The sequence below is a fragment of the Grampus griseus genome, assembly GCF_964374135.1.
Source record: "Grampus griseus genome assembly, chromosome: 11".
Classification (NCBI taxonomy): Eukaryota; Metazoa; Chordata; class Mammalia; order Artiodactyla; family Delphinidae; genus Grampus; species Grampus griseus.
In genome coordinates, this window is record NC_139005.1 from 37,621,109 (window position 1) to 37,642,618 (window position 21,510).

A 21,510-nucleotide genomic window follows, 5' to 3' on the forward strand; every position below is an offset into this window, starting at 1 on the left:
CAATTTCTTTCTCATTTCCTTCTAGGATTCTGATAATACAAATGTTGATTTTTTTGTTTGTTTTTGCCACATATGTTCACAGCTCCGTTCTCTTATTTCCTTCTCTCTTTCTCTCTCCCTCCCTCCCTTCTTTCCTTCCTTCCTTCCTTCCTCCCTCCCCTCATCTCTCTCTCCTTCTCTCTCTCCTCCTTCCTTCTTTCCTTCTTCCTTCATTCCTTCCTCCCTCCCCCTCCTCCCTCCCTCCCTCTCTCTCTCTCTACCTCTCTCTCTCTCTCCCTTTCTTTCTTTCTTTCTTCCTTCTTTCCTTCCTTCCTTTCTTTCCCCAGTCTCTTTCCTTCCTTTCTGTTGTTCAGATTAGGTGAATTCTATTGATATTTACTCAAGTTCACTGATTCTATCCTCCATCATCTCCATTCTACTACTGAGAACAACCAATGTATTTTTCTTTAAATTTCTGTTATTGTATTTTTCAGTTTATAATTTCCATTTGGTTCTTTTTTGAACTTCAGTTTCTTTGTTGAGATGTTCTATTTTTTTCACTCATTTCACGGAAATTGATAACTGTTCATTGAAGCATTTTTATGATTGCTGCTTTAAAAGCTTTGTCAGATAATTCCAATATCTGATTCATCTCAGTGTTAGCATCAGTTGATTATCTTTTTCAGTCAAATTTTAATTTTCTTCATTCTTGGTATGACAGATGATTTTCAATTGTGTATCAGACGTTCTATTTAAATTTTTTACTGTAGCAGGCAGTCACTCTGTTTAGATTTGACACAAAGGTCCTGGCCTACTTTGTGGCTGTAGTACTAAGTACAGTTTAATGTTAAGAATCTTTGTTGTTTTATTTGCTCTGCTTGGTTTATGTGACTCTGCTGGGGCTTCTACTGATCCCTGCTATTTCTGTGGTAAGAAAATAAAATATATTCTTTTAAGTCACCAAGTGTGTGGTAATTTTTTTTTTTTTGCGGTACGCAGGCCTGTCACTGTTGTGGCCTCTCCCGTTGTGGAGCACAGGCTCCGGATGAGCAGGCTCAGCGGCCATGGCTTACGGGCCCAGCCGCTCCATGGCATATGGGATCTTCCCGGACCAGGGCACGAACCCGTGTCTCCTGCATCAGCAGGCAGACTCTCAACCACTGCGCCACCAGGGAAGCCCATGGTAATTTTTTATAGCAGCAAAGGAAATCTACTACACAGTATGTGGAAAGCGTGTGCATATATGTGTGTGGGGGGGTGAGTGGTCAAAGAGAGGAATCATGTTCTTGTGCATAATGCTTGCTCTTGTACTCCATCTCTTTACCTGATAACTCCAATGTGTACTTTAGGATTTAGCTTATGGAGTATCTGTTGCCAGCAATCCCTGACAACTTCTCTTTCCCAAGGCTGACGTGGGCATTCCCCTTAGTAGTTCCAGGGAATCCTGAGTATATACTAAAGAATTTTCCATTTTATATTGTAACTATCTGTATACATGTGCTCCCTCCTCTAGACTATAAGCTCCTTAAAGATGAGGACTACTCTGTATTCTTGTACCTAGTGTGGAATCTGGCACATGTTCCTCACTGAGTAGATGTTTACCTGTTAAATTATTCAGCCTGAATGGTAAGGCAGAGTGTTCTTCAGAAGCACTTGACTTTTCTACTCATTTCCAGGACCAAGCTGCAGAAATCATTGCTGCATGGTATGCTTTGGAATTCTCCCATTGGAGAGAGTTCTTCCATCCCTTATTCATGACTATTGCCAAACATTTGAACTAGAGTTGTGACTATGTTCAAGAAAGAATCTTCTGACATTTCCAAAAATTCCAAGCTAAATGATCTTGGGAATTGCATTACACAGAAATTATTCCAGCAAAAATGAAGAAACTAAAGCTCAATAAAATTAAATGACTTGACCAAAACATGTATATGGGACTCAAATCCTGGTCTACTGACTATGCTACACCATTTTCTTCCTGTCATCCCTATCTTGTCCCAGCCCTACCTCTGGCCATGGTCTGCCCCATCCTTTTAGGTTCTGCTTCAGTCATCAATGACTATTCCCTAATTGTGAATTGCAATTTCATTTAATTCTGCCTTTAGACTCAGCTGAAAATATAGAAATTGGCAGTATGCATTCATTCTTTTTCCAGAAAATATAAATAGAAAATTTTTTTCTTCTGAAAAGTTTTTCCTAACAATAAAAGGAATATATAGTCTTTGTAGAAAATTTAGAAAATAACAGAAACATATGAAGGTGAAAACTAACATTGCTAATTATTTTACTACTTACAAATATCTACTTTTAACATTTTAGGTCTCTTTCATTTTTTTCTATGCCTATTTTTTCTATTCCATGTAGTTTTAATATGTAAACTTGGGATAAGAAAGCATTTATTCTTGTTTTTTTTTTTCACTTAATATTATACCATAGTTTTTCATTTCATTGGTGATTATTCAAAAACATTTTTAATGACTGTGTCATATTCTAGCCTATGAAGGTCCTAGAATTTATTAAATCATTCCACAGTTTTGGATATTTGGAGTATTTCAAAATTGTAACCCATTATATGTTGAAAGAATACATGAGTACATATTAGTCAATTCACTTCTCTGATTATTTCCTGAGAATAGATTCTTATAAAAGAAATTGGTGGATCAAAGGACAAGAACATTGAATTTTGTAGTTTCATATTGCTGCCATAACAAATTATCACAAATTTAGCAGATTAAAATGACACATTTATTATCTCACAGATTTGTAGGGTCACAAGCCTGGCTGGCTCAACAGAGTACTCTGCTTAGGGTCTCTCAAGCCTCAAATCAAGGTGTTGGTGCCCTAGGCTCCTATTTGGAGGCTCAGAGAAGAATCATCTTATTGGCTCATTTAAGTTGCTGGAAGAATTCATTTCTTTTTCACAGTTTCCATGTGGTCTCCTCCATCTTCAAGCCGTCAATGACAAGTTGAGTCCCTCTTACACTTTGAATATTTTTGACTTTAGCTGAAGAAAGTTCTTTGATTTTAAGGGTTTATGTTACTAGATTATTCAGGATAATCTCCCTGTTTTAAGATCTGTATTTCATTTATATCTACCAAGTCCCATTTCCCTACATATTTTCAGGTGCCAGGGATTAGAGTGTGAATACCTTTGGGGGACCATTCTGACTACTACAAACATTTGTGAGGATCTTTATAAGTATGATCAGAATGCTTTCCAGATAAGATTAGCAAAGCAAAGATTTCTGTCACCAGAATGAGAGTGATCCACTTCCCACACTCACCAGGACAGAATATTACTTTTTCTTTATCTTAGTACTCTGACGGGCAAAACAATTTTATTTAATTATGTTTTTACTTGCCTGTCTTTGATTCATAGCGAGGTCATACTATTTGTAAATACTCATTCACCATCCATTTCTTGTCAGTGATTTCATGACCATTGCCCGTTCTTCTATTAGATTCTTGGTATTTCCCTTATTAATTTGTATTATCTTCATACATTAAGGATATATTGGTCTGTATTTTGTAGTAGCTATTATTTTTAATTGTTTATTCTTTAATGTACAGAATTATTTTTTACTGTTGTGTAGTTATGTGTATTCATCATTGCCTTTGTGATTTCTTCCATTGTGTTCTACTTTCACATGCAGCTATCAAATAGTTTTTCCTAAAATGTCTCCTGGTTATGTTTTGGATTTCATATTGAATTTTTTCATTTTGGTGTGCGGTGTAAAGTTTTTTTTAAACTTTAAAAAAAAATCAGTTTCTTCAACAGTAATAATTAGTACAAATTTTTTTATTGGGAAAAGACAGTCATGAAGATGCATGCTACAGAAGCAAAGGTTATGCAAACTGCTTCTGCACATGAAGGAAAATGCAGAGAAAATGGCAGAACTTCCAAGCTGGTAAGTAAGAACCAAATGAAATAATTTCTCGTTTCCTCTATATGTGCCTGTAACAAGGGATGAGAGAACTAATGAAGTTGATTACAAGTAGCCAGAAAGCTAATGAAGTTGATTACAAGTAGCCAGAAAGGATTTTTGATGTTCTGGTCTTATCTAGGTAGTTCTGGGCCTCCTAATGAAGATTTAAAGTGACTTAGAAAAAGTTGTTTTTAATCAAAGAGCTGTATAAAAGAAGAATTAAATTAGCATACATTAAATAAAGCTAACTACAAGGCAAAAATACACCAACATAAAAAAAAAGAGAGAGAAAGAAAAGAAGACTCTTATCCTCCAAATTTGAAAATCTAAAAATTAATTATGACAATACCATTCCAATTAATCTTATCCCAGTAAGAGAGGAATTGCAGAACACCTTTAGGAAAATGAGTAAACATGCCATAGACTGGGAAAATATATTTGCAATTTGACAGGGGACATGTATTCAGAATACATAAAGAACTCTGACAAATACACAATAAAAAGACAAACAACTTAATTTTAAAAATAAGCAAGAGATTTGAACAGACCCTTTACAAAAGGATAGATGAATGGCTATTAAATACATGAAAAGTGTCCAACACTAGTCATCAGGGAAATGGAAATGAAAATCACAATGAGATAACATTTCACACCTACTTGAAAGGTTCTGAAGTACAAAAGACAATGTCAAATGTCAGCAGGGATGTGGAGCAACTGGAACTTGTATGTATTACTGGTGAAAATGAAAATGGTGGAACCACCTTCGAGACCTACTTGGAAGTTTCTTAGAAAGTTAAGCATAAACTTAGCACATGACCTGTCAATCCCACTACTAGTCCATTTCTACCCAATCCTCATCACTCCCATGTTGCTTTCCCTTGTCCCAAATCTTCCATGTCTTTATTTTACTACTTTCATCTTTCTTCTAGTCCCTCTTTTTCCATCCCAAATGAATTCTCCCTAATTCACCATAAAGAGTCATTTCTTCCACACTCGTTCTAGGATGATATAAAATAAGAACAATTTAGAATTAGCTGTGTATTTTGCCAAAATAAGATGGCAACTATATTTTTGAAAGCTATAAATGTTAGTTATATGTCAAGAGTAACAATAAAAATGGAACATATACCAAAATAAAAGAGACAATATTTAGATTAAAAATGTTTTTTCATGTATAAATAATTCACAGCCTTCAACAATAGAAAGAAAATTGCATCATAGTCATTTGAAAAGTTCATTTATTATATACCAATATACACTTCCTGTAATAAAAAAGCCTCCCAATACATTGAACCATCTTATAAATGAAATAAGAAAATAAAGTTTTCATCTGTTTTTAAATGGGGCTAAATTAACCAGTACAAGATGCCATATGTATGTCTGCCCTGCAGTCTATGAGATCTATGATCCTGAAAAAGGCCGTGAGAAAAAAATGGTGCTTTATTATTTGGCACTGTAGTATTGCTCTTGAATATTTATATAATTAAACATGTTGATATTTTCAAGTCAGTCATTTCAAATGTAAAGCATTCAAAATATATACAGATTTTACAGTTTTTCAATTTTTTGGATCAATCTTTGTTATTTACATTTAAATACATTCAGACCAAACATTTTTTTTAACACTCAGAAGGTACCTTTTTTCACTTTCTATTTTGATACACTCTTTAGATGAATGAAAATAGAAATATATCTTAAAAATGCTATTTGGCAAATTTTTTCCAATACTAGTATGTCAGAAGTTATGATAGTTTCTAGTAATGCTCAATTTCCTTAACAAAGTGCACCATTTTACAGTATTATGACTCTAGAAAATAATACAGAAAACAAATATATATTTACTTAAGGCACATTCCAGCAAAAACTATTGAAATATGATTTAATTTTATCATACTTATATATACCTATATTTCATACTTGGCTTTACTAAAATATACAATAAATGTGCTTGATACTGATTGAGAAAAAAAAAAGGAGCAAACTCCAGAAATTCTAGGCAATGAGTACTTAATTTTAAATCCATTTCATGAAACTATGTTGTAGAAGTGAGCAAGAATAATCATTTGCATCTCTTTGTAGTGTTAGCATTTTTATTTTTATAGAAAATTGCTCAATATTGTATTAAATAGCAAATGAATGTCAGCAAATACCTGTGCAAGCTAAACTGAATGAAATCCTATTTTAGACCTGCTAAATTAAAAGAACAACCTTAGGGCTTCCCTGGTGGTGCAGTGGTTGAGAGTCCGCCTGCCGATGCAGGGGACACGGGTTCGTGCCCCGGTCTGGGAAGATCCCACATGCCGCGGAGCGGCTAAGCCCATGAGCCATGGCCGTTGAGCCTGCGCGTCCGGAGCCTGTGCTCCGCAACGGGAGCGGCCACAACAGTGAGAAGCCCGTGTACCGCACAAAAAAAAAAAAAAAAGAAAAGAAAAAAAAAAAAGAACAACCTTAGTATTGATAATTATTTGCAAATAGGGAACTTACTTTCTTCTAGATGATTACGATAATATTGTAAACATTGAAGAAGAGCATTACTGAACTATATAACTCAGATTTCAAATTTAATATATCCCCAATAAACAGATACGTACACATGGATTTTTGAGCCCATCAAATTAATTCCCTACTCTCATCCCCAATAATATAAATGTTTGACTGTGAAGAGAGAAAACTACACATGTAAAAAATAAAAATCAAATGTACCATACATTAAAATTCTGATGACTACAGAATAAGATTATATACATAAACATATAGCAATCACAGTTTCCTGCACTGAATGTTTATCAAATAAAAATGTATCAAACAATACTGGGTAGTGTAGCTCCACATGAATCGTGGTCTTCTAAAAATTCTGAATGAGAATGGAAGACGAGAGGGAGGGCATTGTTCAGTGACAAAACTATGACAAGAGGATTGGGAATACCATTGATAAATGCTTCCAGAACACACAGTTTAGATATAAGCATTGTTTTGCTGTTGTTCTATAATTTAAATAAAGCCCCTCTCTATGTTTCGTAAGATGTTTTAACATTTACAAAAGATCTACTGAATGAAGAAGTCACTAATTCAATGTCACAAACAGGATGGGCAAAATATTCCTTTAGCGTTGACCATAAGATGTTCTAGCCTGGTGTCTCATGTACCGTACAGAGACAGTTCATAAAACATGCCTTTTGCCTCTGTTATTAAATACACCCAGAGTATTTGGTGCAAGATTGAGGGAAGGCGTTAAATAGTAATAGATTTGCCACCAGGGCATTTTTGTTTGATGTTCTGAGAATACAGGAATTTGGTACTTTTGTGGGGGGAGAAGGTGGGAGGAGAGGGAAGAGGGTATTATCATGCAGCTACCCTTATTCTGCTTGTGCAGAAGCAAAAATACATCATCTCACACTGCTCTTGTAAAACCTGGGTAGAAGTGTGCACCACAGATTTTAAACACATAAACAGCCATTTGTGATGAAAATGATGATTTCCTCTTCTGCAGGTGCCTGGTGATATTGCTGGTAAACATCTTTGGAATCTTCCTGTTATTTCCTGTGAATAACATTCCAATCGAGATAACTCAAAAGTCTTTGGGTTTGCAACTACCTCCAACAGGAAAATACAGTATTTTCCCTTGGGTTAGTGATGCTTGGAATTTGGGGGATTGTAAATCCAGTCAATTATAATGAGTGCCATGCTTCCAATCATAAAGATGATTCCAACCACAAGGAAAATTAAAGCCTGTAAGTCAGAGAGAACTTGTCAGGGAACACAGAAACTATACTTCCTGAGTACAGTTTGCTTTTATAAGTTGCTTACTTAAGGCAGCCATCTGATTTGCATATTGAATTGTATTATCCTTATAGCTTAGATGTCCATGCCTAGCAGTTCAATCCATTTAGAACCCTAGCTGGGGAAAGAGGGTGAATACAGTAGTAGTGAGATTTAACCCAAATGTTCAAAATAGAAAAATGGTTAATTGATTTGGTACATCAGAATGATGGAACACCCTGTAATCATTACAAATCAAGCAATAGAAAAAGATTTAATGACCTAGGGAGTGCTCACAATCTTTTAGGTGAAAAGGGTCAGGTTATAAAAGAGTAGTATGTATGATATGATTAAATTTTTTAAAGCAAACAAAAACAAAAGCCTACTATAATGCATGTTTCATATTCCTTGAAAAAACTTCAAAGTGTATGCGTGTGTATGTAATTACATATATATACATGTACATATAATTACATTCAAATATTTCATAATTTTAACACTAGAAGGAGCCTTATATATTACCACACAGACCAATCTCCTAATTCTACGTATGAGGAAAGAGCAGCTAAAGTTTTTATTTCACTAGAAAGGATCTAGTAGATAATTCTACTCGCTTTTATATCTGGTCAAACTGAAAATAAAAAGACAAGTAATTTGCCAAGGTCACACTGCTATAAAAGTCCAAGCAGAATGGACTACATTGAGCGGAAATTATGGGGCAAGATGATGGGGGGAGCTTTTGATACCAAAGTCCCTGAACCATCTAGAGAGGAGAATGATTCCCAGGCAAAATTCAGGGTCAGTCAGTCAGACTCAAGCCTTAATATAAGACTTTATCAAGCAGTCATTGATAATATTTAATATTGGAAAAACAATTATTTCTAGTATAGATTTTTGCAGTACTATCATGGGAAAGAAATATATACTCCCCAGGTTAATAAGACTGTAAATTATACTGTAAGAGATTAACTGGAAAACGAATGGTTCTGTTTCTTAGTCCACACCAGGGAACAACAAGATACCGAGGAGGGGAAAACAGAAGCAACATTTTTTTTTTTTTTTTTTTTGGCCTTACAAACCTAACAAATATGACCAAAATGTTTAAATTTTTTTGTCACACTGCTAGGGAGCCTAATTCCTTTCTGCATAATTTCCGGTGGATAATGCAGCAATAGCTTGGTGGTGGAAACTGGAATATATGGAAACCTGTGGGCAAACTCCATTAGCATTTGACAGGTAGGAAGGACTCAGCACAAGACATTTAATATTTGAAGAGAAGAAGCCCTGGAATCATCTGAGTGACAGAAATCCATGCCACCTTTCTCTCCACCAGAGAGTTCCAGCCCATCTTTGACTTTTGGTTCTTGTGCATCAATTCATTTTTTGGAACTGTGTGCATGCATTTCCTGGTTTACTCTATGTAGTCAAAGAGCAAGTTATAATGGGAGAGATTGCAAACCTTACTTACCCCGACCTTTTGGGGTGACCTAAGAGGTTCTTTCTTGACAAGTTTAAGATAAAAAACTGCTGGAAGAATGAAAATCAGCATAGTGGCAGAAGAAGCCCCTGAGGAGAGACACCGGACAGGTCAAAGTCTTACTCAGCAGGGCAGAGACCCAAGGGCATACACTTGAAAGAAACCAAATCTAAAGCGACCCTAATCAAAGCACGAAAAGCTCTATAAGCTCATGGATGCTTATTCAAAGAAGGTATGTTTATAAATAAAATTTAAATGCACCTAACATCATAGCTGGCTAGTAAGTATACATCACATATAATAAACAACAAAAAGGCTGAATGTTACAAATTTATAGGTAATTAGTAATATAAACACATACTAAGAAGGCTGAACTCATCACACACCCTTCTGATCCACTTCTAACTTTTCAAGTTGCCTACACCTGAGTTTTTAAAGTTTTATATTGTATTTAAAATGTGAGTAAACCCTCAAATCAGCAGAATGGAAAATCAAATATATTACAAGGCCACCCAGTTAAGGGAAATAATACGCTTTACAAAGTCAACCTCCTCTTCCTCCAAAGACATCCTTTAAGGCTCAGCTGATACTCACAGACCTAAGAGGGCATCCTGTAGGTAAAATCTATCTTCCTTCTTCTTTTTGATGCAGAGTTAAGACCTAGGTCCAAATCCTGGGTTCATTCCAAGGTATATGACTTGACTTCTATGGGGCTCAGCTGCCTTGTCTGTCAGAAAAGGCAGCTAGACTAGATGATCTATAAAGTAGGTTTTAGCACTAACATTTTCTGATCCCATGAATAACGTCCAGTGTTTCCTGGGAGGGAGGGACGGTGACCAGCTGGACTACTAGGAATTCTGTGAGCCTCAGATGGACTGGGATGCTTGACCTCCCTTCACTGGCTCCCTCCATTTATGGACAGCTTGAGTTGATTAGATAAAAACCTTTCTGAAACTTACCTATGAATCCAAAGATGTATTTTATAGTTGGCACCAGGATGACCAAAACATTATTAAGTGCAATAAGTATGGCTGCAATCAGGAAATGTCTTATCCAGCTGAAGGGTCTTTTGGGAAATAACAGTGTGATCACTGATGTACGAATCTACAGCAAGAAAGTGCAAAGGCAAGGTCACTGCTTTGTTTTTGTTTTTAATTGAAGTATAGTTAATTTATAATGTTGTGTTAGTTTCAAGAGCATAGCAAAGTGATTCAGTTATACATATATATATTTTTTTTTTCTCTTTCAGATTCTTTTCCATTATAGGTTATTACAAGATACTGAGTATGGTTCCATGTGCTATATAATAGGTCCTTGTTGGTTACTTATTTTATATACAGTAATGTGTATATTTTAATCCCAAACTCCTAATTTATTTCTATCCCCTGTCACTGCTTTGTTTTTAACTTTATCTACTATTTCAAATATTCTCACCCCTCTAAAGCATTTTCTTTGTTTTTCCTTTTTCTCCCAGAAAAGATCTTGATGCTGATTTTTTTTCAAATTTTAAAAATTTCAGTAAAGTAAAAATAACATAAAATGTACCATCTTAGTCACTTTTAAATGTCCAGTCCAGTGGTATTAAGTACATTCATATTGTGTAAGTTTGATGCTGATTTTTGATGTTTGGGAAAGTGGCATTTTCCTTGGTGATCTATCTTGTGCTCCCTTTCTCTGCTTTCAGAATTATTTTCTTGAAAATAATCTCAGTCAGAAAGAGATAAAAGAACAGATAAGATATATAACTCAGAGACACAATAAAACCCTTGTTGATTTCTAATCATGTCTCATCAGCCTGGATTAAGTATGAAGGCCAAGCACTGAATTTATTTGCATGTGATTGTGAACAGAATTTTTACAAACCTGGTGTTTCTTAATTTTACATTTGATTTACCATTTTTGCCACCTGATATTTTAAAAAATATGATATATTTTGCGTTCACTCCTTTCACCTCCCCACAAGTATAGATTATAAATGCACAAAAGGAAAAGAACAAGACCTAATAATCTTAACATTCCTCCTTTCTACCTTAGTGTCTTGCGTGCAGGAGACACTCAATAAATGTTGGCTTAAATTGAACAGAGCAAAACTTTTTCCTCCCTTTGAGATCCTTGACAGATTTCAGCCCTATTTCAGCAGCTGAAATAAGTAGGGGAAGGGTCAAGAGAGGCTCCAGTTGTAGCACCTGCTCAAGTTACCCTGATGTAACCGGATAAAAAGATCCTTGTGGGTAGAGGGAGGGAGTGCCATTTATGTTTGAACAGCTTAACAAAGTTGGAAATATTCTTATCTTTGGAATCTTTTAGAGGACACTTTTGGACTTAGTGGAATTCATTTATTGCCTTTTCAATAAGTGAGCACTTGAGTTAAGCTAGAACTTCCCATTTTTAGAAATGCTAGGATTGATTTTCACTTTAAAATTTTGCTTCTGAAGTCTCTTAATGGTGTGGAGATGGGAATTCACTTAAAAGAGAGAAAATGTAAAATATATTTTGAAACACACATATGAATGACAAAAACTTTGAGCTGAATTGCTTGCAGTGTCTAATGTGACATTCTCTTCATACCAGTACACCAAAAATTAAAGCCATCTGCTTAGGTTTAAAAGGCAATTTCACTTCCAGAATGGCAAGGCCAGAGAGTCTCTGGAAATGGTTTGTTTGTAACGGATTTTAAAATTTGGATGAGTGAAAATTATGAATCTCACTCTGAAAAGTAGACTGAGGAAAACAAATGGTTTGATTTTGTTTTCCCCAGCAGCTTGGAAATTCTCCATTATGTCCTACAATTAGTGCTTATTCAATATTGTCCAAACTTAATAAGCTTAAAATAAGCTTTCTATGGTTCATACATAGTGCTTAAGGATCTATTTGTCTGAAAGTGATAAACTTATAGCATAAACAAGTAGAATACAGGTTATTTTCAGGCAGGGGTCACATGTATGTGCTTTTTTAGCCCTTTGTTGAAATAATGCCTTTAACTCTATAAGCTGAGTTAGAGGCAAACCTATCTGTACAGGGCCTCTGAATGTAAATAAATGCAGTTTCCTAAGGTCTCATGTCTCCCAGAAAGATTAAGATTTGGTCTAATGATGTAATAGTATAGAAAGTTTACGGGAATAATGGTTGAAGTAAATGGTGAAATCTTGCTCTTCAGAATGAATAAGGAGTAACAAAATCCCAAACAGAACTGAAGGCATTTAGAGTTGCCAATGCATTCCTAAAATGGGCAACAGGGCAAATAGGGAGATGGAAGGCTGCTGATGGTGGTAGTTGGTGGAAAAGAATAGAATGAAACTTGCTAGTCGTTCCATGTGTAAACGCTGCCTTGAGGAGTGAGCCTGGGATCGCGAGGTCCCCAGCAGCTCTGTTTACCTGTGTGTCAAGATAGAGGTGACTCTGACTTATTACCCAGAAAGCCTTGCCTTCTGCCCCACTTATCTCAGTGCCCTTTTCTCTCTGACACAAACTGATAAGAACCTGGAAATGTGGGTCAGATGCTGCGCGTGGGGAAGTCCCCAGCCACAGCCCCGTGAATAATTCTAGAAAAGTTCCATGCAGTTCTAGAGAAAACCTCTGTTATTTCCAGAGACAGCGTTCTGAACAGGAGCCTGTTAGGACGTGCTGTGTTCTAAAGTGGGGACTCAATGTGAGGTCAGAAACGTGGAGGTTGAGTAGAAATCGGGAGCCTTAGTTTGCACTCTAAAAAAAAATCCATTCTGTTGCTGAGAAGTGAACCATACTTCAGTAGGATTGCATAGGACAAGGGTGTAGCAGATACCTCTGCATTACTGTTCTATTCCAGTTCATAGCAACATCTGCCATATTTCTAGCCCTATATCTATATTCACTTCAAAACAGGAAGTCTGAAGGCAACATAAGTGAAAAGATTGGTTTTACTAAAATAAAATGAAGAGGAAGTAGCCAAAGAATCTGAGACACGATCTCTTTTTTTTTTAAGGTGCAGTAGGTAGAATTTGAGTCTGTGTGTTCTTGACAAACACATTAGGGTTATTGGGGTTTCTGTTTTTCATGGTAATGTGTGCATTTTCTGCATAAAGGGAAGCAGAAGCTGAAAATGGCATTATTCGTCCTTGGGAAGGAGGTGCAGTCCCGTAATAGACATTCCACTCCATATCACCTCCTCCCACTACTAAGAAAGACAAAACAGTGTTGAGTGGCTTGTGAAAAAGCTAGAGTCTTAATTCTCTTTATTTATTTATTGTTCAATAAACACTTCAAGCACTTGCTTTGTGCACTTTCTAAGAAGGAAAAAGCTAACCTGTCTGGAGAAAAGAAAGATAATAAATGGAGAGATAAAAGGAAAAAGCAACCACCACCATCAGCAACACTTGTCATCTCTTCTTGGGCTCTTAAGAAAAAGAACCAACATATTTGTTGAAAATAGGAGAATACAAAATAATACCTAAAACTGATAGATTTTAATCCAGATTAAACCTAATGCATATTAGGTTTTATTTGTTTGTTTTATTATTTGTATGGGGGGATACCAAAGCAAAGTCAATAAACTTATTAGTCAAGAGTTTTCTTAATTCAAAGAAACTTGTCAGGAAAACCATGCTGTTTGACTCAGCATTGGACACATGGAAAATCTTGGTTCTAAACTGTAAGAAACAAACAAATACATCACAACCAACTTCTATCACTTTGGGAGAGAAGTGTCTGAAGGTAGCCTTGTGGCACTTGACTGGGACAGGGATGACCTTTATGTCATCCATCAAAGCCATGGAGGCTTGGTTCAAATAGCTAAGATCCTCACCCAAACTGAAGTTACTGGCAAATGTTGGTGAGGGGACGAATCTATGCTTTTGTTAGAAAGGGCAGTTTATACACCTCAAGAAAGGGCAAGATTCATTTGGAGACGATTTTCCTTAGCAAACCTTGTTGAGCTCATCTTGTGCCAGTCACTGTGCACACCGCTTACCTCCAGGGGAAAACGTGGACAATCAAACAGACCATCTCAATGTAACGTTGTAGGGGGTGAGGCAGAATTACACTCAAGATGTTTCATAAATGCTAATGTTGAGTTTAAATGCATAATGAAGGATAGCAGTTAGTTAGTTTTCTGAAATTTGGTTCTAATGGTCAATTTTGGTTTTAATGGGCATCGGATGGGAAATGTTTCCAAACTACTATGGGAGATACAACTAATGGGAAATGTGTTGCCATTCCTGGTGGTCAGATTTATGCCACCTGCCTGATCTGTTATACAAGGGAAGAATTTCTGTGGACAACCTGGATTGTTAATGTCAAAGTGAAATGGTCATCACTAAATGAAAGGTTGACTTTCATTTCGTGTTATCATGACCGCAGCCATCAGTGTCACGCTGTGAGCAATGCATTAGTTCAACTATCAACAACTAGCTGAGTAACGACAGCCAAGTCCATTAATCTCTTGAGACCACGGCTTGAAAGCACTGTATTTAGGGTTTATGAATAAAGCAATACAGAAGCATTTTCTTTTACAAAATGCTTTGATTCAACAATGATATGAGTGCCCACTGTATGCCAAAATTTAATCAGTAATATCTTTACACACAAAAAGAAGGGTTCCAGATATTCTTTTCTTGGCAATGCTGTTTGCTTGGAAATTTTACCCTATGGTACCCTTTCTGTCTACAGCTGTCTTCTGCCTTGTCCCCACAATGGAGCTGATTTTAGGCTAAAGATGAGTGCATAACATTTGAAATACTTTCAGATATATGAGAGGCAAGACATTATTTAAAAGTAAACTCTTGGCCACCATAGTAATAAGGATCTGATTTCATGCACTCATGAAAAAGGAATGTGCTAAAAAATAATTCAGCACACAAGCTGCATTTAAAGTGACCGCAGTGTCATTATATGAGCAGTCCTCATCTGCTTGGCCCTGTATGGAACATTCTGTGCAGGACAGTGCTGGCTACTGATTTTTCCCCCTAAAATGAATGGTAAATTCAGTGCTTATGAAAGTAGAAGAGTTGGCAGGAAAGTGCAGACTTGTGTTTACCCACAGGTGGTGATTTTAACTCATGCAGCCCAAGTCTCCATGGCCAGCCCTGCTCTGTGATCCTAGAACAACTGATGCCAATGGCAAATGCCATGTAGGGACCATCTTAGTACGAGTCTGGCAAGAGGGTGTGTGTCAGTCTTGGGGGCAGCAGAAGAAGAGACATGTGATGGATAACATGACTATTTTTCAAGAAATTTAGTTCTAGTGTGTAACTTACTTAACATGAATCTCCTCATTAGCCTTCAAGAAATCAGATTAAATAAGGTGACTTCTGGATGCTTAGGTAGCACAATAAAATCGGGGGAGAAAATGAAATACCTTCAGAACTGTGGTGAAAATGTAATATGATTTGAAAGTTAATGTGGTTCAGCTTTCAATTTCAGAAGTTATATGAATTCCTACTCATTTCTACTAATCCACAAGAGAGAAGCTCAAGATCTGCTTTTTTGAATTTGAGCTTAAAAATTAATTTCAGTTTCATTAGGTGCCATTTGTTTCTTTTTGTTTTTATTTCCATTTCTCTAGGAGGTGGGTCAAAAAGGATCTTGCTGTGATTTTGCACAGCAAAGGAAACCACAAACAAGATGAAAAGACAGCCCTCAGAATGGGAGAAAATCTTTGCAAATGAAGCAACTGACAAAGGATTAATCTCCAAAACATACAAGCAACTCATGCAGCTCAATATCAAAAAAACAAACAACCCAATGCAAAAATGGGCAGAAAACCTAAATAGACATTTCTCCAAAGAAGATATACAGATTGCCAACAAACACATGAAAGGATGCTCAACATCGTTAATCATTAGAGAAATGCAAATCAAAACTACAATGAGATATCATCTCATACCAGTCAGAATGGCCGTCATCAAAAAATCTAGAAACAATGAATGCTGGAGAGGGTGTTGGAGAAAAGGGAACCCTCTTGCACTGTTGGTGGGAGGGTAAATTGATACAGCCACTATGGAGAATAGTATGGATGTTCCTTAAAAAACTAAAAATAGAACTACCATACGACCCAGCAATCCCACTACCGGGCATATACCCTGAGAAAAACATAATTCAAAAAGAGTCATGTACCAAAATGTTCATTGCAGCTCTATTTACAATAGCCAGGACATGGAAGCAACCTAAGTATCCATCAACAGATGAATGGATAAAGAAGATGTGGCACGTATATACAATGGAATATTACTCAGACATAAAAAGGAACGAAACAGAGTTATTTGTAGTGAGGTGGATGGACCTAGAGACTGTCATACAGAGTGAAGTAAGTCAGAAAGAGAAAAACAAATACTGTATGCTAACACATGTATATGGAATCTAAAAAAAAAAAAAAGTGGTCATGAAGAACCTAGGGGCAAGATGGGAATAAAGATGCAGACCTACTAGAGAATGGACTTGAGGATACGGGGAGGGGGAAGGGTAAGCTGGGACAAAATGAGAGAGTGGCATGGACATATATACACTACCAAACGTAAAATAGATAGCTAGTGGGAAGCAGCTGCATAGCACAGGGAGATCAGCTCTGTGCTTTGTGACCACATAGAGGGGTGGGATAGGGAGGGTGGGAGGGAGGGAGATGCAAGAGGGAAGAGATATGGGGACATATGTATATGTATAACTGATTCACTTTGTTATAAAGTAGAAACTGACACACCATTGTAAAGCAATTATACTCTAATAAAGATGTTAAAATATTAATTCAACCTCAATAAAACTGTAAAACAAACAAATACATAGAAATAAATTTTGTGATTTTCCCCCTACATTTCAAAAGTACTTAACATTTAAAAATACTTGCTCTAGCAAGTATTTCCTGTCAGTCCAGTGGTTAGGACTCTGTTATTTCACTGCCAAGGGCATGGATTGGATCCCTGGTTCGGGAACTATAAGCCCTCAAGCCACGCAGTGCAGCCAAAAATAATTTTCAAAATATTTTTAAATAAAAAGAACACTTGCTTTGTCTACATATTACATAGTCAATTTTAAGTGGGTTCAAACTGCTATATAAAAAAATAATGTTCCTGGGCATATCATTATAATTAAGTCAACATCAAGTCAGAACGTATGTACTAATCTGTGGTGTCAAGCAGGATTCTTTCACCAAAGCCATATACTTACAGGGAACAGCACTATGGGCACAGTTAGCGTTACGGCCACCAGGACGGCCAGGCGTACCATGAGGAGAGGGGTGTCAAATGTGTACACTTTGCTGTAAGCATGAAGCAATTCATCTTCAACTTCTCCTGCAAAGAGGAAGAGGAGAATGAGTTCACTAGGTGTAGTCAAATCGGCACTGCTTCCCGAAGACAACGTTTTATAGAAGGAACACAGTATAGTAGAAAGAACCCAGGTCTGGGAATCCAAACACCTCTGTTTTTATCCTGTCTCTTAGGTTATGAGCTATATGACCTTTGTTCAAATGAACAAAGGGGCCCTGAAGCTTGTAAAGTTGCAGGAGGTAATATAAAATTGCTAAGGCTCTTCTCTAGGTCATTTGCATTGTGGTAAATCTTTCTCTGCTATACAGAAGCACCACAAAACAGAGGACAGGCTGAGGTCTTCTGGTTGAAAGGGATGAAACAGCCAAGCCTCATCAGCCTGTCCGTCACGTCTTGCCACCTCCCTCCACCCTCACCTGCCCAGTGAGCCCCGAAGCAGCTTCTCCAAACCCAGCATGGAAACCCTAGGACAAATGATCTTTAACATTTTTTCAAACGCAACCATTATGACTCCATCACGACACTGACAGACATACTTCTGGGCTTTTTCAAGTTTTTGTTTGTCTCACTGAGTTGAGACTCATTGATTAAGTAACAAAGATGAATTAGTATGATTGTTATAGGGTCTCCCAATGAATACCGCTATAAGATTAAGATGCTGCCCTCCTGGCAAACACACTTCTTTCAGAATTCCAGGCATAAATGACAAGGAAATGCTTACAGAATCAGATGTACACTGATTTTCCCACTACTCCCCTCAAAATCAGACAAAGGGGGTTAAAAATACTTTCAAAGGCATTGACCCAATTTTCATTAGTTTACAACCAGCGAAGAGTTAATGCCCAATCTAAATCAGTGCTTGGTTAAAAGCCAAATATTAGTCAAAAAAAAAACCAAAAAAAAAAACAAGCAAATGGTGCCCCCTCCAGTCTCTTCCTACCCAATTTGTCTTGCAATCAATTTAATTTACCAAGTCAGCAGGGAAAAAATAATGCAAAATGTTAGAGAGGCTTATTTTAAAAATATATTTATGTTGATAACATTGATTTGTGTTAATGTTTGATTCCCTGAAATTTGTCTGTAGGGCCATGCTTCGTCGAAGAGAAGAACAATCCTGCTCCTTTTGTGTCCTGTTAAGATGCCACAGAGGATATGTTTTTGGCATAATCAAACGTGGCCACAGTCACTTTGTTTTTTGATAGTATGTCCCCAGATCGAAAGGAATTCTGTCATGCCCTTTTTTCTTAGGAAACCATTCACTATAACAGAATGGAATGAGATAATCCAGAAAATTTGTATAATGCTCTAAGCCCCCAGATTTGGCTTGACTGGTAAACAAGAAGCAGGTTCCAACTCAAGGACTTGGTACTTTTTCTGCCATTTGCTTGGTAGGTAGTTATTCCACTAAAAGAGCTTTACAACATGCAATCCGATTCACTCTCACAGTATGTATGTAGCTTTAGATGGCTTAGAAAATCAAGCCAAAGAAATATCCTCTATCCCCTAAGGAAAATAATTAAATTAGAGGGACGGTTTTCACAAAATATGTGTGAATTCACAAATTATTATAACCTGTTAGGCAGCCTGGTTCAGTTTCCATTTTCTTAGGTCAAATGAGACTAAAATAGCATGATAATTGAGCATGTCCGTCTACAGATCATGCTGTTTATTGAGAGTAATTAAAAGAATTATACCTACCCGGATTAATGATCAGTCCAACTAGGATTTGCACAAAGAAAATGACTTTGACAGAGCGACCTACCGTAAAAGGTTAGGTAACCAAAGAGGGCAGCGAGCAGGTACATGACGAGCATCCCCGTGATGGAAACATTTGACACTGTTTGCATCTTCCTCCGGGACCGACTGAAAAGAAAAAGAACACCGAGCTTTGGTTTTCTGAACAGATGAAAATATCACTACTTACAATTAAAATTTTAAAAATAATAAAAGAATGTGTGCCTGTGTTACTCATTGTAAAACCACATTTCTAGTGCAGAAACACAGTTTATTTAAATTTGCCTTAGGGAATTATGGAGGATTTGTTTCCATTTTTCTTAAATGCTACTTCTTTAGTCTTAGAAAGGACTATTTTCCTGTATGAGGATCAGTTTATTTTATGTTGATAAGTATGCTTGTCTATTGACTATTTAAGAATGTAATTAGCACAAAGGTCAAACTGGCTCCTAATGTAGAAAGACTTCCTATTTCATAGTGAGATAGATTTGAGGACCAGAATACGCTAGAAACTGCAAAGCACTACTCCCAGGAGTCCAGACAACCTGAAGCCTGACAGCATTACCTGGACAGCTTCTGGAAACCATTCTAGAGGCACCTGGCTGCTGACACTGGGGTAACTGCTATCACTTCTCTGTCTTTCGGCTCAGATCAAGTGTAGAGTAACTGCTACATGGGATTTTCCAAGTCAATCAAAGACATCAAAATAACTGAAAGTGCTCTATAAGTTTTTTAAGAGGTAAATCTGAATATATGGGGCAAGTTATTGTTATTTAGTGAGAACAAAGACTGAGGTTATTGATGTCTGGATAAAGAAGATGAGAATTATAGGACCACCTCCCCTCAGGGTAAAGGAAGAAGCTGCTGTAGTGGGCTCAGACCCACTCATCCCCAAGGGCGTGTTAACAACCTCAAAGGGAAAAGAGTATTAAGGAATCATAGAATATGAGCTGGAAGCAAGAAGATTGTCTAACCAGTGTCTCCATTATACAGATTAGACTATGAAGGCCAGATACTGGCACATCCCAGTGGTGGAATGTCTTCTAGGCAAGGGTTAAAAACTGACCATAGGTGACATCAGTGGCTTAGCCAGGCCACCCTAAACATAATTTTTGGTCTTCATGGGTGTGGGTCATTTCCAGTTCAGGTGACCTCACTTCTTCCCACCAATATTCAAATTCAAATTCCTCATGCTTGACAAAATCCTTACAGACATTGGCTCATCCTCCCTCTGTCCTGAACCCCAACCCTGGATCCTTAGGATGAAGGAACAGGAGAAAAGGAAGCAGTGAGGGGGCTGATTCACACCTTTGTGGTGAAAGCACATTACTGATGAGTGGTTATAGCATAAACCTCCTGTGAAGGCAAAGCTGTAAACTATGCTTCTGTATAAAGCACCTTTGAAAATACGAGCACATTTTCAAAGCGAATTAGAATGCTAAAATGATGGCTGCCTTACTCTTTGAGTTCACTGTAGATGGGAAGGACCTCAGGGTGGCATACAAAAGCAAATGCTAGGATGGGAATTGCATAGGCCGTCTGAAAAACAAAGACAAAACCGCATGTTTAGCATTTCAACACAGAGAGCTACCCCAGGCCATCTCAGCTTGTGAGATAAAAACTCAGAGGCCACGTTGCTAGACTCTTAGAAGCCTAGACCTCTCACTTACCCGGGAGTTGAATACAAAGTATTTGGGCTGACACTTGTCATCACTGTGTGCTTCATACTCTACTCCACTGCCATGAATAGAGCCCTTGGCCTGTTTCTCATCTAGCTCTGCAGGATTCTGGCGGGTGTAATCCATCATGAAGTTCACACCACTACTCTCAGAGTTGTTGGGTAACATCATCACGTGCATTGGAACTGTATTGTTGAATGTCAGATTCCCAACATTGTGATCCAGAACAGGCAGAGGGCAGGGTATTTGGAATTTCTTGTAAATCACCTAGATCCGGTCATTAACACAACAACAAGAAGTCAGCCTTTTGAGGAAAACAATGAAACAAAAATCCCTGTGGGTGGTTTATGGGGTAGAGGTGAGAGAACTCTGCTGAGGATTCCTTTTAGACTAATGGACAACGGAGACTCCCTCTATCCTCAGTTTGATGTAAGGAGTTGGAACTATGGTTGATAACTCTCTCCCTTAGAGTCAACAAGACGGTATTTTGCGTGAATCTATCCCAAACTTCATGCATACTCTTCCATGAGAAAGATGATCATTTTCTTGCTACATTGCTTCTCTTTCATGTCTTTAAACTAATGAAAATATGGATCATCAGGAAATTCCCCCCTCCTCCTTTGCCTCTTTGGGGAAATGCTATATAAATTTTGGCATTCATGACATTAGCATAAATCCCCCCTTTTGGAGGGGAGAGGGAGTGGGATGGGGAGAGGATTTCT

The 21,510-nt window shown here is 37.3% G+C and overlaps 1 protein-coding gene across 4 annotated transcripts in view; it reads right to left on the reverse strand.

Annotated features, from left to right (window-relative positions):
* Positions 1–4,354: 4,354 nt before the first annotated feature.
* Positions 4,355–21,510, reverse strand: part of SLC38A4 (solute carrier family 38 member 4) — a 69,112-nt gene continuing 51,956 nt past the window's right edge. For 3 of the 4 annotated variants that reach the window (XM_082667073.1, XM_082667071.1, XM_082667072.1), the window contains 7 exons: positions 20,780–21,055; positions 20,569–20,648; positions 19,138–19,238; positions 17,275–17,399; positions 10,101–10,245; positions 9,133–9,230; positions 4,356–7,634 (listed from right to left, as the gene is read on the reverse strand). In XM_082667073.1, the coding sequence (XP_082523199.1) occupies positions 7,533–7,634; positions 9,133–9,230; positions 10,101–10,245; positions 17,275–17,399; positions 19,138–19,238; positions 20,569–20,648; positions 20,780–21,055 (927 nt within the window). In that variant the 3' untranslated portion in view covers positions 4,356–7,532. Of the gene's footprint in view, positions 7,800–9,132; positions 9,231–10,100; positions 10,246–17,274; positions 17,400–19,137; positions 19,239–20,568; positions 20,649–20,779; positions 21,056–21,510 lie in introns of all 4 variants that reach the window. The other variant, XM_082667074.1, reaches the window with a different exon arrangement.